A 14,683-nucleotide genomic window follows, 5' to 3' on the forward strand; every position below is an offset into this window, starting at 1 on the left:
GACAGCTAGAAATTTTTATGCTAACTGGAATACTGATTATATTAATTAATCACTGTTACCTTAGTTGCTGAAAAATGATAACTGTAGTTATGTTTTTAAGAGTTTTTATCTTGTACATACTAAAATATTTATAGAAAAAATATATTAGAGATTTGCTTAAAGTAATATGAAATGAGGGGTGCTTGGGTGGTTTAGTCAGTTAAGCATCCAAGTCTTGATTTTGGCTCAGGACATGATCTCAGGGTTTGAGATCTAGCCCCATGTTAGGCTCCATGGTCAGTGAGGAGTCTGCTTGAGATTCTCTCTTTCCCTCACTCATGTGTGCACGAACCCTCTCTCTAAATAAATATTAAAAAAAATAATATGGGATGAGTAACTGGAGATGTAGATGATGTCATGAGCTGCTAACTGCTGAGGCTGGGTGTACATGAGGGCTTATGGTAGTATTCTATTTTTGCATGTTTTTGAAATTTTGCACAGAAGAAAAAGAATGTATGTATAGGGCGCTAAACGTGCCCTAAGACTTAGAGATGAAGAATCTGAAGTTCAGAGAGTTTAAATGAATTCATAAAGATTACACAAGTAGTAAGAGACACTACTAGGACTATAATAATGTTTCCTTAATCTTAGAACAATATTCTCTATACATTACGTTAAAAAAATTTCAATACTGAACAATGTAGGCCTGCTCAAAATATTTAGTGAACCAATTTACAATTGTTGCCACTCTTGAGAAAATTAAATTGTTCTATAAAGAGCTACTGGAAGACCTTTGACTTAAAATGTGCCTGTTACCGTTCTAAGCTTTTTACATGTATTAACTACTGTCATTCTCAGAATAACAGCATGAGATAAATACTGTTGTTACTATTCCTATTTTACACAAGTAATCTGAGGCACAGAGAAATTAGGCTCAGGCAAGATTTAAATCTGAGCATGCGGTCTCCAGGGTTCTTCATGACTATATTATAAAGTCTCACTTATAAACTCATAATTTCTTAACGTTATTAAATTTTTAACTTAAACAAGAATCTGAAAAAGTGCAGGACAGAAACTTAAAAAGGATAGATCACATACAAATACACACATATATAAAATATACACACATACTATGTAGATTAGATACAAAAGTACAGCAGGGTTTTAAAATGAAATATAGAGGGATCTATGGATCATTCCCTTCTGTTATTTATATAATGGCAGCATTCTTGTTACATAATTATACACAATACAAAGACAACGTAAGATAAAATCAAACTTTCCATAGTCTATAGCAGCTTCATAATTTTAGGTTCTGAAACAAAGCTAATGAAGGTCAAGCTATGAGTTTGGTAGCTACTTAATTGACACCTAAGCTACAAAACAGTGGTACTGAAGTCAGTTGGGAGGCAATTATCTGCTACGACGAGAGCAAATAAATGGTGATGAGAAATAAGAATTGTTAAAAAAAAATCCAAACACACATATACTTTGCTGTAAAAAGCGTGATTTATGAAAAATGAGAATATTTTATCAGATCAGTTCTTACATTGTTTCCCCACAGCTAAACTCTCCTTATAGAAGAATTCAAATAATGATGGCAACTATTTTATTAGTGACCCTATGAACAAGTTGGCATATTTTCTTGTTCTCTAAGATTGACTTTCATTATGTCTGGAAAAACAAAAGTAAAATTAGAAGCCTGCTCTAATATAAATCATTATATAATGAAGTCAGAAATAATACAAAAGAAAGTCCTTAAAGCCTCTTCTACATCCAGCAAAAGCTGTAAGTTACATAATTAATCTGTGCACTGAAAAACCAGTTGCAATGAAAGTGAAATCGTATAACTTATATAGATTAGTACCAGAAATGCAATGAAAATTGGATTTTTGTTTAAAATTATAGTTTTGACTCAGTCAGAAATGCACAATGGCTTTGAAACAAACCTAAATAAATGAAAATGTTATCTCTGATACACCATAACATGTGCCACAGCACAAACACAGATTTAACTTCAAAAAATTGTGAAAATGAAATGAGTCAATATTCATTAGGTACTTACCACCCTGTATGACACACAGCAAACAATCAATAAATGGTAGTCTTATCACAATCTGTTAATAACACTTTCCTTTGCATAGCATTTCTTCATAGTAACTTCTCAAACATACAAAACTCTTAAGAGTTTACAGAATTCACACTGATTTCCAATATTCCTGGATGTCTGTAAAATTTGAGTAAAAAGATGGAAAAAACTATTGTGGTTTATTCAACCAACTGATAGCTTATCTCTCTAACTGTTCAAATAAAAGATGCTGTTAAGGCAACTGTGTTTACTTGCTTAAATCCAGCTCAAAAATTAATATATCACAAATATTCCTATAATCCATTAATTTAACTAAACTTTAAATAAAATATAGATATTTTAATTTGTTTTACCTAAAATCGGTATCTTCAATGTATTACAGCCTTTCAACTTTCAAAGGTATACTATTAAACACATAGGGTATTGTACTATTCTTAAATTTGATTTTAAATTTTTTATCCTATCTCTATTTATGGCTAAATATAAAAGGTTTTTCTAGTCAATGCACAATTCCTACAATTCCCTGGATTCCTGGAATTCATGAATAAGATTTTTAAAAAATGTGCTTTGTAAAATAAATAAAATATACATTAATGAATGAGATTTATCTTCCACAAAATAATCTTAAAAGATAATTAGTAAGATACACGATGCTGATAAGGTCTCACTTCCTGAATACCCACCATGGAGGCTAATCCATCTAACAAGTCTTTATCAAAGAAATTAAATGTAATAGATACAAAATAAATTGCAATCTATAACATAGTGATCTACAGAGTCCTGAGAAAAGGGGTCAAAATGAAGACTCATTTTCCTTTGTTCTAAGAGAAAGGACATCATAACTGGTTGGTTTAAGGATCCACAACCCTTGAAAAGTATTCTCTGGAGAAAAGGAGTAATTCTTAAGCTTCTACCATTAACTATGATGATGACATATCATTCAAGACTTTTCAAGTTCCTTTTCTTTGATTTCATGATTACCACACAACTGCCACTTCCCAAGTTCTTCAATCAGGAAAGAGTGCCCAGGATTTTTCAACCTGAAAATTCTGATTGTTGGAAAGGGTTATCTTTTATTCCAACATAAACTGGCATTCTAATATGTACATTCTAATGTGTACATCATTCTCTTACTTAGTTTAGTTTGAACTGGGTTCCTGAAGGCTGAGCATATATAAGTAAAGTATAGATAGGAGCTGCTTACACTGGAAATATGAGAACCAGACGGACATTCCTTCTTACCGCTACTGCTACAATCTCTTGTTTTCAATCCCCAGCCCTTACCTTCTCCCTAACATTTAAAAAAAAAAAAAAAGAAAAGAAAGAAAAGGACAAAAAGGCACGGGGCTGGGGGTGGGGTTTGATCTACTGAAATATACTTAAACCAAATTAGGCAGATTCATTTAAACACCAAAATGATTAAAGTCAAAATAACCGAAAACCGAAACCAAAACATAAGGATGTTTACACAAACCTCATTTACATTTACTCTATTCCCAAAAGACAAAAAAAAGAAACCTATGATATTCAAATTTTGCTTTAAGACAAAAAAAAAACAGAAATGTTTGAACTTGCATTATCTAGCAACATTATAAAGTGGTTTGGCATATGTAATTCAATTATCCTAAGACTTCGCTTGTATTTAAACTGCATAAATTTGAGACTTCAAATGATAACTCAGCCTTTTCTCAGGGGGTAATTCTAAAGTAATTTACTGTGTTATCCCTTCTAAAAAAAAAAAAAAAAAAAACTCTTCCACACTCCAAAGAATTCAGCCTCATACCACACACTCCTGCTCTTCAATTGTGTCCGCTTAAGTTTCATTTACAAAAAGGAGAGAACGCTCACCAATTCACACATCGCCTAAAACAATGAAATGGCTATTATTAGCCCTAAATCTACCGAGCGGACTTCTAGGACCATGATGCCAAGAACTTCAACCGCAACTGAAATTGTCTTTGCAATCTCGGTTTCCAGGAGACTGAGAGGCTGCAGAGACGCGCAAGGATCCTGCAGGGAGGTTGGGGTGGCAGAGGACGCAGGAGGAGGGAAGGAGTAAGTCTCAGAGAGGAACTGCATTAGGAGACTTTGAGAACGTTTAAGGGAGAGGTGATGAGATACTGGGGGGAGGGGGGGGGACAGATTACGTTTTCAAAGAAAATTTTGAGTGGTAAAAGTAAGGAAAGATGTAAGAAAATCATTAACCTTCCACGACCGGAGGGTAAGGAGGGCGGGGGGGGGGGGGCGCAAGAGGGTGCAAGGGCCCTAAAGACCAGAATTTGAAGAAAAAAAAAAAAAAAAAAAGTACGGGAGCTATGAGCTTGGCCCTAGTCCGAATTTCCTGTCAGGGTACGGGAACCGCAGGAGAAAAGAATCGCACTTAACTCAGGGTTGTAGAAAGCAACGCATTTACAAGGGTAACAAGCCGTGCACAAGAAGATGTCGCCTCTCTCCCTGCTTGCTCCCGTCATTTCTCTACCTTTTACTGCAGCACCAGCGTCACGCCGGCAAAACTCTACCAAAAAGCCTACACCGCAAGAAGACAGCAAATGGAAAATACCTGAGTCCCAGGAATCACGCCGTCAAAGACAGGAGGAGGAGTCGTGGACCACCGAAGTCGGGGCAGGATCCTCACTTCTCTCCAGTCAAACCCCAATTCTTTCGGGTGGGGCGGGGATCTTCCGCTTGGAGCGGAAACGTCACTTCCGCTTCATGCCTTCACCCTTCTTGGCCTGCTCCGCTCTAGATACGTCTGCTACTTTCGTAACGTTCTCACTTCCTTTTCCAGGAGACCGCTGTCTAGTCGTAACACCTGATGTGGACTACATGACCCAGCATTCATCACGGCAGGTTGATTTCCGGGTCAAGAGTTCCGCGCTGGCTATATCACCATGGAAGCCATCGGTTTGGTCACGTGGTGGCCCTGGTTACGCCCGGTGGCTGCTGTGGGGTCTGGGGCTCAGGCAGGGGCCATTTTGCCGAAGGCAGCCTCCCAGACTCGGGGGTGGCTTGGCAGCTAACTGAAGCTCTTTCTTTTCCTCCTCTGCAGCTTGGGGCTTGGAGAGGAACTGGAAGGCTGGGCTCCACCGAGCCCTTCAGAGATGATGGTTTCCTCTAGTCTCTGCCACCTGACGACCCTCCATGGCGGTTGTGCCCTCTGCGCCCCTCCTGCTGCCGCAACTTCCAGCCCTCTGTGCGTATCGCCTCCAGAGCTGCAGTCGTTCTTCCGCCCCAGAGACTGATGATAGTCGAGGTGGGGGCGCCATGAGAGGCGAGAAAAACTATTGCCGTGGAGCTGCCGGAGACCACGCTTCCTGCCCGCCGACACCTTCGCCTCTGGCCTCGACCTTCTTAATGCCCGCGGAGGCGATCACAAGTAGTTGGTCTGGGTCTGGAGGTGGTTTGTCTGCGGGAGACGAAGAGGAGACTCGGCTTCTCCAACTCCTCCGGACCGCGCCAGATCCTTCCGAGGCCTTCCAGGCTTTGCAGGCTGCTTTGCCGCGGCGGGGCGGTCGACTCGGCTTTCCCCGACGGAAGGAAGCGTTGTATCGGGCCCTGGGCCGAGTGCTTTTGGAAGGAGGTAGTGATGAGAAGCGACTCTGCTTGCAACTCCTCTTGGACGTTCTCCGGGGTCAGGGGGAGGCAGGCCAGCTGGAAGAGGCCTTTAGTTTAGCACTTCTGCCTCAACTAGTTGTCTCCTTACGGGAAGAGAAGCCAGCCCTACGGAAAGATGCGCTGCAGATCCTCCATATATGTCTGAAACGTAGTTCTGGACAGGTGCTGAGAACACTTATACAACAAGGACTAGAAAGTACGGATGCCCGGCTTCGAGCTGCCACAGCACTGCTGTTCCCGATCTTGCTTACTCCTGAGGATTTGTTGCTCAGTCTAGATCTTACCGAGGTAATAATAGCCCTAGCCAGAAAGCTTGGAGAACAGGAGATAGAAGAAGAATCTGAGACTGCTTTCTCTGCACTGCAGCAAATTGGAGAACGACTTGGCCAAGAGAGATTTCAGTCCTACATCTCTCGCCTGCCATCTGCCCTGAGGAGACACTACAATCGCCGCCTAGAGTCCCAGTTTGGAAGTCAGGTTCCTTATTATTTGGAACTGGAAGCCTCTGGATTTCCTGAAGATCCTGTCCCCGGTGCAGTGACTCTTTCTAACAGCAATCTTAAATTTGGGATTATTCCTCAAGAGCTGCATTCAAGACTGTTAGATCAGGAAGACTATAAGAACCGGACTCAGGCCGTTGAGGAATTAAAACAGGTGATGGGAAGATTTAACCCTAGCTCCACCCCTCATTCCAGTCTTGTCGGTTTCATTAGCTTGCTGTATAATTTGTTAGATGATTCCAACTTTAAAGTGGTTCATGGCACACTCCAGGTCCTGCATTTACTGGTTATTCGCCTTGGAGAGCAGGTACAACAGTTCTTAGGACCAGTTATAGCAGCTTCTGTCAAAGTGCTGGCAGACAACAAGTTGGTAATCAAACAAGAATACATGAAAATCTTCCTCAAGCTAATGAAGGAAGTAGGTCCTCAACAGGTGCTTTGTTTACTCCTGGAACATCTCAAACATAAGCATTCCAGAGTGAGAGAGGAGGTAGTGAACATTTGCATCTGCTCTCTACTGACCTATCCCAGCGAGGATTTTGACTTACCCAAACTGTCTTTTAGTCTTGCCCCAGCTCTTGTGGATAGCAAACGCAGGGTACGCCAAGCAGCTCTTGAAGCCTTTGCTGTGTTGGCATCGTCAATGGGCTCAGGTAAAACCAGCATCCTTTTCAAAGCTGTGGATACTGTTGAACTGCAGGATAATGGAGATGGAGTGATGAATGCTGTGCAGGCCAGACTGGCTAGGAAAACCCTCCCCAGGTTAACAGAACAGGGATTTGTGGAATATGCAATTCTTATGCCATCATCTGCCCAGGGTAGGTCAAGCCATCTGGCACATGGAGCAGATACAGACTGGCTTTTGGCTGGTAACAGAACTCAGAGTGCACACTGTCACTGTGGTGACAACACGCGGGACAACATGCAAATTTATGGATCTTACAGTCCAACTATCTGTACCCGAAGGGTATTAAGTGCAGGAAAAGGAAAAAATAAATTGCCATGGGAAAATGAGCAGCCTGGAGTCATGGGAGAAAATCAGACCTCCAATTCTAAGGATATAGAACAGGTATGCATCTTTTCTAATTGCCTTGAGTTGAGACTAGAAAGAATTTAAAATGAAAATAGGCCTCTAATGACTTAAGGGTGAGACTGTTTTAGGCTTATGTTTTGTTTTTAATTTGGTTTAAATGGTGCTGTAGATACCTATTCTAGTGTTACAAATCACGTAGGAACGTTTAATAGGCTTACTGCCTAATGGATTTCATTGAATTTGAGTAACAATATGATAGTAACAATGCCTGGATTTCAGTTTTGTCCTGTCAATTTGGTATATTGGTTATCTCATCCATGCAACAAAACACTAAATGGTTAGTACATGTCAGATAGAGTTGAATTCTAGTAATAAAGATGAGGTTGGTTCCATGAAGTTTGGGGAAAAGGGCAGACTTGTAAACAGGCAGTTTCAAATTTGTTAAGTGCTAAAGTAGAAATATAAAGAATCCTGTGGGAATACTGAAAAGAGAAAAAATAATTTCACTAGGAAAGTTTAAAAGCCTTCCAAGAAGAGGTGACATGAGAACTGTTTTTTTTCCCCCAAAGTTATTTTTTTATTTTAAGATTTTATTTATTTATTCATGAGAGACACAGAGAGAGAGGCAAGGACACAGGCATAGGGAGAAGCAGGCTCCCTGTGGGGAGCCTGATGTGAGACTCGATCCCAAGACTCCGGTATCATAACTTGAGCCAAAAGCAGATGCTCAATCACTGAACCACCCATGCGTCCCTCTCCCCAAGTTTTTATTTGGAAAATTCCAAATCTTTAGAGAAAAGAATTGTACAAGGAATATCCATCTCCTTTTTCTATATATTACCAGATGTTTTCTTGCCCCATATATGCTTCATATTTGCTGAACTATTTGAAAGCAAGTGCAGATATCTTGATATTTCCTTCCTAAATATTCCACATGTAACTTCAAAGAATGGGATTTTCCTTTATCGTATTATCATACCTCAGAAAATCAATAGTAGTTCAGTAATATCTAATATATAGTCTGTATTTAAGTTTCTCCAGTTGTCCCATAAAAAATGTTTTATAGTGTGTTATTTTTATCATCCAGGTTCCAATCAAGGTTCATGTGGTTAATATGTCTCTTATCTAGAACAATATGCCTATTTGTTTCTTTGTTTTCTTCACGACATTGATTTATTTAAAGAGTTAGGGGTAGTTTTGTAGAATTTTCTACATTTCTTAATTTATCTGATTGTTTCTTTATGATTACATTCAAGATAAACAATTTTAGCAAAAATATTACATGGAAGATGTGAACTTCACATGACATCACATCAGGAGACATATAATGTCGAGTTGTCCCGCTACTGGTGAGCTAAATTTTACCACTTGGTTAAGGTAGTGATAACCAGATCACTATTGTAAGGTTTATCTTCCTCTTTGTAATTAGCACATGATCTGTAGGATGATACTTTGAGACCCTATGAATAACCCAACAACCTTTCAGCCACTGTTGTTGGCGTCCAGTAATGATCCTTACCTGTATCATTTATTACATCAAGGGCTACAAAGAAAGGATAATTTTTTTATTCTTATATTCTATATTATCTGGCATTCTTTTTTTGTTCTATGTGTTAAGTATGTCAGTATTCCTTTTGATGCTAAAATGGGCTCAAAGTTGACCTGTGGCCAACTCTTATGTCCCTCGCTGTGACTCAGTCTTTGAACACTTTGGTTACTTAAACATACAGGATGCCCAGGCTTACCTTGTACGTTTCATGTGTTAGAGCTGGAATCAACCATTTTTTTCAAGAGCTCTAGAACTACTTTTTTAGTTAAAAGTAGAATTTAGGGGCCCTTTGTGTAGCTCAGATGGGTAAGCATCTGCTTCGGAGTCCTAGGATAGAGCCCCACAATGGGCTCCTGGCTCAACAGGGAGTCTGCTACTCCCTCTGCCTCTTCCTCTGCTCATGCCTTTTCTCTCTCTGTATGTCTGTGTCTCAAATGAATAAATAAAATCTTTAAAAAAAAAAAAGAGTAGAATTTAAAAACCAAAGTTTAAGTATAAATGTACTCACTGCTATTGTTTATGTGGATTGGTCCTTTCAGTGGACAAAACCAGGGAGTACCTTTTTTTTTCCAAATCATATTAATACTTCCACTTCAAATCCAGCACTACAGGGTTTTTCCTTTTCTTCCTTTAGCCCATATTTAGACCCTTCTCCCACAGTAAAACCCTGGTTCCTAGTGTCAGTCATATTTATCCGTATGCTGTATCATACAATACAAAAAAATAATTACTACACCAATAACATAACAACTAACCACTTACTAAAGGTCAAGATTTCTTTGCGGTTCTTTTTCTGCTTAGAATTATCCCACAGAGTTTTATGTTCAAATTCTTCTTAAATTAATTGTTTCCTGGGTGATTATGATTATTTAAACTGTGTGATAAAAGATGTAAAGAGTTTGCTCTGTGTGGATGTGTCCTTATAAATTTCCATTTCCTGGGATCCCTGGGTGGCGCAGCGGTTTAGCGCCTGCCTTTGGCCCAGGGCGCGATCCTGGAGACCTGGGATCGAATCCCACGTTGGGCTCCTGGTGCATGGAGCCTGCTTCTCCCTCTGCCTGTGTCTCTGCCTCTCTCTCTCTCTCTCTCTGTGTGACTATCATAAATAAATAAAAATTAAAAAAATATTTAAAATTTCCATTTCCTCCTCATAAATGGAGGGAATATATGTTGAGATGCTGAGTTATGAAAGGACTTCGCAAATGAGTAAGAAATGGTGAGTTTCTGCACAGCTGAAACTGTTGAGAGGTAGCAGAAGATAATACTAGAAATGTAGTCAGAAACAAAAATACAGAGATCATTTTTATGGAGTTTGTACTTTTTGCAGCAGACCTCAGATGGATGGAGGTGAACTAAATATTCTCTTGTTCCTTCCAGTTCCAAAATATCCAATTTTAAAAATAAAATCCTGAGCAAGGAGGCCAGGACAGAATTACTACCTGAGCTGAAGGCAGATGCTTAACCAACTGAGCTACCCAGTATGTATATATTTTAATAAACATTTTTTTAGAGCAGTTTTAGGATCGCAGCTAAATTGAAGAGAGAGTACAGAGATTTCCCTTATTCTCTGTGCTCCAACCTATGCACAACCTCCTGGACTGTCACCACAGTGGTACATTTATTGCAGTTGATGTATATTGGCATATCATTATCACCCAAAGTCCATAGTCCATGTCCAGTAGTATCGCACAGAATAGTTTCACTACCCTGAAAATCTGTGTTCTGCATCTTAATCCCTCCTTTTCTCCCTCCCAGCAACTACTGAATTTGCTTTTTCCAGAATGTCATAGTCAGCCCCTGGTCTCATTTGTGCTGGCTCTTGCCCAAGTTCTGCCGCTTTAACATCTCCTATCTACTGTTAATCTGCTATTTCTGTCTTGTCCACATATAGTATTGGTTAGTGACATTAAACAGCAATGCTTCTAGAAAGATTCATGAATGTTTACATTACATATTCCTGGAGCTCATTTTGAAGATAGACTAGTTTGCTTAGAAAGATGATTTTTGTAGTGTAGTGTTAGGAAATAAGTTTACAAAAGGGAAGCAGGAGCTACACTGGAGACTGTTGAATATCAGACCAAAGAATTTAGCTTGTAATTTTGACAGTTGTTTGATACTAAAGAGTTGTGTTTTTTTTGTTTTTATTTTTGTCCATGTTTTACTTTTTTTTTTTTTAAGCAGTGTGTTTTAGGAAAATTCATCACAACAGCAGCAATGTATAGGTTGTGTTGTGTTTTGTTTCTTTTTAAAAAAAAAGCCAGAAAAAAAAATAAAAAAAAAAATAAAAAAAAGCCAGAGACTGGAGACTTAGAAGATTAATTAGATTTATACTTACCAGACTACTTGGTGTGAGGTGTTGAGATTTATGAGGATTAGTAGGGTATCAGGATTAGACTAGAAAGAAAATAATGGACGTTAGAGATATTTCAAAACATTTAGTGGCAAAATATTGGAGGAGAGAGAGAGAAAGAGCAATAACTAATGGGATGCCTGGGTAACTCAGTCTGTTAAGCGTCTGTCTTCAACTCAGGTTATGATCCCAGGATTCTGGGATTGAGACCCACATCTCTCCCTCTCCCTCTGCTACTCCCTCTGCTTGTGCTCGCTCTCTCTCTCTCTCTTTCTGTCTGTCAAATAAAATTAAAAAAAGAGAGAGAGAGGTAACTAAGATTTAAATAAGATAACCGATGTATAATCCATGAATACACATAGGAATACACAAATGAATACACATAGGAAGGCCCCAAACAAGGAAATTAATTTGGGGGAAAATGAACTTTAGGTGGAAGAAGATAGAATATTCCAGTTGAATTTGAAGTATACTATTCAACAGGCAAGGAAAGAACTAGAGATGTAGATCTTGGAAGTAATGCTCTGAAAAGTAATTGCTTAGACTGAGAATGAATGGGCTCTCCAGAAAAGGGCATATAGAACAAGAGCAATGTGCTTAGGACTCATTCTTGGCATGCAGTCCCATTTAGAGAATAGCAATAGGAAATAGAACCAAACAAGGCAGAGACAGGTTCCTAAGTGTTGGAAAAGAATAAAGAAAAAACGAACTTTTAAACTTCAAAAGTTTTAAAGGAGCAGTAAGTTTCAGGAAGTACATCTGTACCATTTAATGCAGGAGAAGTTAAGGACTGAAACAGGACTTGTTCTTACGTAGTCAGGCTGTTACTTGTAAAATGATTTTTGAAGGCACTTTCCTCTTAATTTTTTCTTTCTGAATTTCATCTTAATTTTTCTGATTATAAAAAAGTTATATGTACTCATTATAGAAAATTTGGAAAATATAAAAAAAGACAAAGAAGAAATTTAGATTTTTCAGTAATCCCACTACTGAGAGAGGGATGCTCTGAGTGTTTTGTTGCCCATACACAGAGGTTCCCCCTTTCATTTATTCACTTTACCATGAACATTTTTTTCTTTAACATCCAATAATCTGTAGAAAGATTGTTAGTACCTGTTTAATATTAGATCATATAATATCATAGTCTATTTAACTACTCTCTTACTTTTGAATATTTAAATTTTTTAGACTTAGAATATTTTAGATTTTTAAATTCTGTTTTTTTTTCCGCCATTTATTTATTATTTTGTATATTTTTTTATTGGAGTTCGATTTGCCAACATATAGTATAACATCCAGTGCTCATCCCGTCAAGTGCCCCCTTGAGTGCCTGTCACCCAGTCACCCCATCCCCCCGCCCACCTACCCTTCCTCTACCCCTTGTTTGTTTCCCAGAGTTAGGAGTCTCTCATGCTCTGTCACCCTCTCTGATATTTCCCACTCATTTTCTCTCCTTTCCCCTTTAATCCCTTTCACGATTTTTTATATTCCCCGTATGACTGAAACCATATAATGTTTGTCCTTCTCCGATTGACTTTACTTCACTCAGCATAATACCTTCCAGTTCCATCCACATTGAATCAAATGTTGGGTATTCATCGTTTCTAATGGCTAAGTAGTACTCCATTGTATATATATATGCCACATCTTCTTTATCCATTCATCTTTCGATGGACACCAAAGCTCCTTCCACAGTTTGGCTATTGTGGACATTGCTGCTAGAAACATCGGGGTGCAAGTGTCTCAGTCTTTCACTGCATCTGTATCTTTGGGGTAAATCCCCAGCAGTGCAATCGCTGGGTCGTAGGGTAGCTCTATTTTTAACTCTGAGGAACCTCCACACAGTTTTCCAGAGTGGCTGTACCACTTCACATTCCCACCAACAGTGCAAGAGGCTTCCCCTTTCTCCACATCCTCTCCAACATTTGTGTTTCCTGTCTTGTTCATTTTTACCATTTTCACTGGTGTGAGGTGGTATCTCATTGTGGTTTTCATTTGTCTTTCCCTGATGGCAAGTGATGTGGAGCATTTTCTCATGTGCTTGTTGGCCATGTCTGTCTTCTTTGGTGAAATTTCTGTTCATGTCTTTTGCCCATTTCATGATTGGATTGTTTGTTTCTTTGCTGTTGAGTTTAATAAGTTCTTTATAGATCTTGGATACTAGCCCTTTATCTGATAGGTCATTTGTGAATATCTTCTCCCATTTTGTAGGTTGTCTTTTAGTTTTGTTGACTTTTTCTTTTGCTGTGCAGAAGCTTTTTATCTTGATGAAGTCCCAGTAGTTCATTTTTGCTTTTGTTTCCCTTACCTTCATGGATGTATCTTGCAAGAAGTTACTGTGGCCAAGTTCAAAAAGGATGTTGCCTGTGTTCTCCTCTAGGATTTTGTATTTCCACCATTTAGATGATTACTTTGATTCTCCGATTACCTGACGATTACCTGACAAATCAAATCACTGATAACCAGGTTCCTGTGATATTCTAACTTTGCATCTCCTTTTTTGTTTTTGTGAGTGTTTTAATGGATTAGTAGGGTCAGTAATCAGGCTTACTAGCTGGCTGCCATATTAGCTCTATTTTTCCTAACAATGTAGTGAGTGTCTAAGTAGTCAGTAACATAGACTGAAAAATAAGGAGTATACTTGTTTCATGCATACGTATTTACTAGGTCTGTAGCTTTTTCAGAATGGAAGATTTGGTTATTGGAAGATCATTGGGACATGGAAAAGTGATTTTAGAAGAATGTTTAGAAACCAAATTTAAAAGTTTATGAGGTGAATTGATAAGGAAATACAGGCAGTAAGCATTTATTCATTGTTTTGATCTTCCACTATGTGTAAAGCCAAGTATGAGCTTATAGCCTACTCTTTAAAGCACTGCCTAGCATTTTTTCCTCTTTTGTTATTTAACACATGTGAGCCCTGCCCTCTTTCTCCTCAGTGATGGTAAGCACTAGGATGATAAGGACTGTTTCTTTTGGTTTTGGTTTTCGCAACTGTACTAATCATAGTGCTCTGTCCACACTTAGTATCAATAAATAATCTGTTCAGTGAGAAAACTTCTAAGGATTTGACAGTGAAAGAAAAGACCAAGCAAGATATAGCAGGATGAGTTATTACTGGTTTATATTTGAATAGGAAACACTTGATTTGAGAGAGGCAGAAAAAGGAGTCTCCTATGAATTCAAAATGCTTACTCTGTGTATTATACTGCAATAGATGTTAGATATGCAAAATACATAAGATTTGGTCCCTGTAAGCATATTTGGGAGAGAAAGGCAAGGAATTAATTTCTAAATAAGGACTGAATGTGTCAAGAACACAGGGATACATAAGGAGCTTAGCTGTAGAAAGAGGAGGGAGTCTTTTCCTTTGGAACTGCAGGAAAAACAAAAAGAAGGTGACAGGATATAGAAAAATTTTGAGATAACAAGAAGGATGTGTTTTATTTTTAAGTCAAAAGGAAGGAAGATGTGGCTCTAGAACGTTGCTTATGAAACTTTAATGTGCATGTGAGTTGACTTAGGATCTTGTTAAAATAGATTCTGATTCAGTTTGTCTAGAATGGGA

The 14,683-nt window shown here is 38.6% G+C and overlaps 2 protein-coding genes across 17 annotated transcripts in view; one reads left to right on the forward strand and one right to left on the reverse strand.

Annotated features, from left to right (window-relative positions):
• The window catches only part of KLHL28 (kelch like family member 28), a 33,619-nt gene extending 28,758 nt beyond the window's left edge, over positions 1-4,861 (reverse strand). For 3 of the 9 annotated variants that reach the window (XM_072838444.1, XM_072838440.1, XM_072838438.1), the window contains exons 1-2: positions 4,629-4,861; positions 2,045-2,206 (exon numbers count right to left, since the gene is read on the reverse strand). Coding sequence is in view for 3 of the 9 variants with exons in the window: in XM_072838442.1 (XP_072694543.1) it covers positions 2,114-2,134 (21 nt within the window). In the remaining 6 variants the exon portion in view is untranslated. Of the gene's footprint in view, positions 1-2,044; positions 2,207-2,982; positions 3,130-3,916; positions 4,039-4,628 lie in introns of those variants that run through there. The other 6 variants (XM_072838442.1, XM_072838445.1, XM_072838443.1 and 3 more) reach the window with 6 other exon arrangements.
• A 41-nt stretch (positions 4,862-4,902) lies between these two features.
• Positions 4,903-14,683, forward strand: part of TOGARAM1 (TOG array regulator of axonemal microtubules 1) — a 77,965-nt gene continuing 68,184 nt past the window's right edge. For 6 of the 8 annotated variants that reach the window (XM_072838433.1, XM_072838430.1, XM_072838435.1 and 3 more), the window contains exon 1: positions 4,956-7,252. In XM_072838433.1, the coding sequence (XP_072694534.1) occupies positions 5,210-7,252 (2,043 nt within the window). In that variant the 5' untranslated portion in view covers positions 4,956-5,209. Of the gene's footprint in view, positions 4,919-4,954; positions 7,253-14,683 lie in introns of those variants that run through there. The other 2 variants (XM_072838429.1, XM_072838434.1) reach the window with 2 other exon arrangements.

This window comes from Canis lupus, chromosome 9 (genome assembly GCF_048164855.1).
Source record: "Canis lupus baileyi chromosome 9, mCanLup2.hap1, whole genome shotgun sequence".
Lineage (NCBI taxonomy): Eukaryota > Metazoa > Chordata > Mammalia > Carnivora > Canidae > Canis > Canis lupus.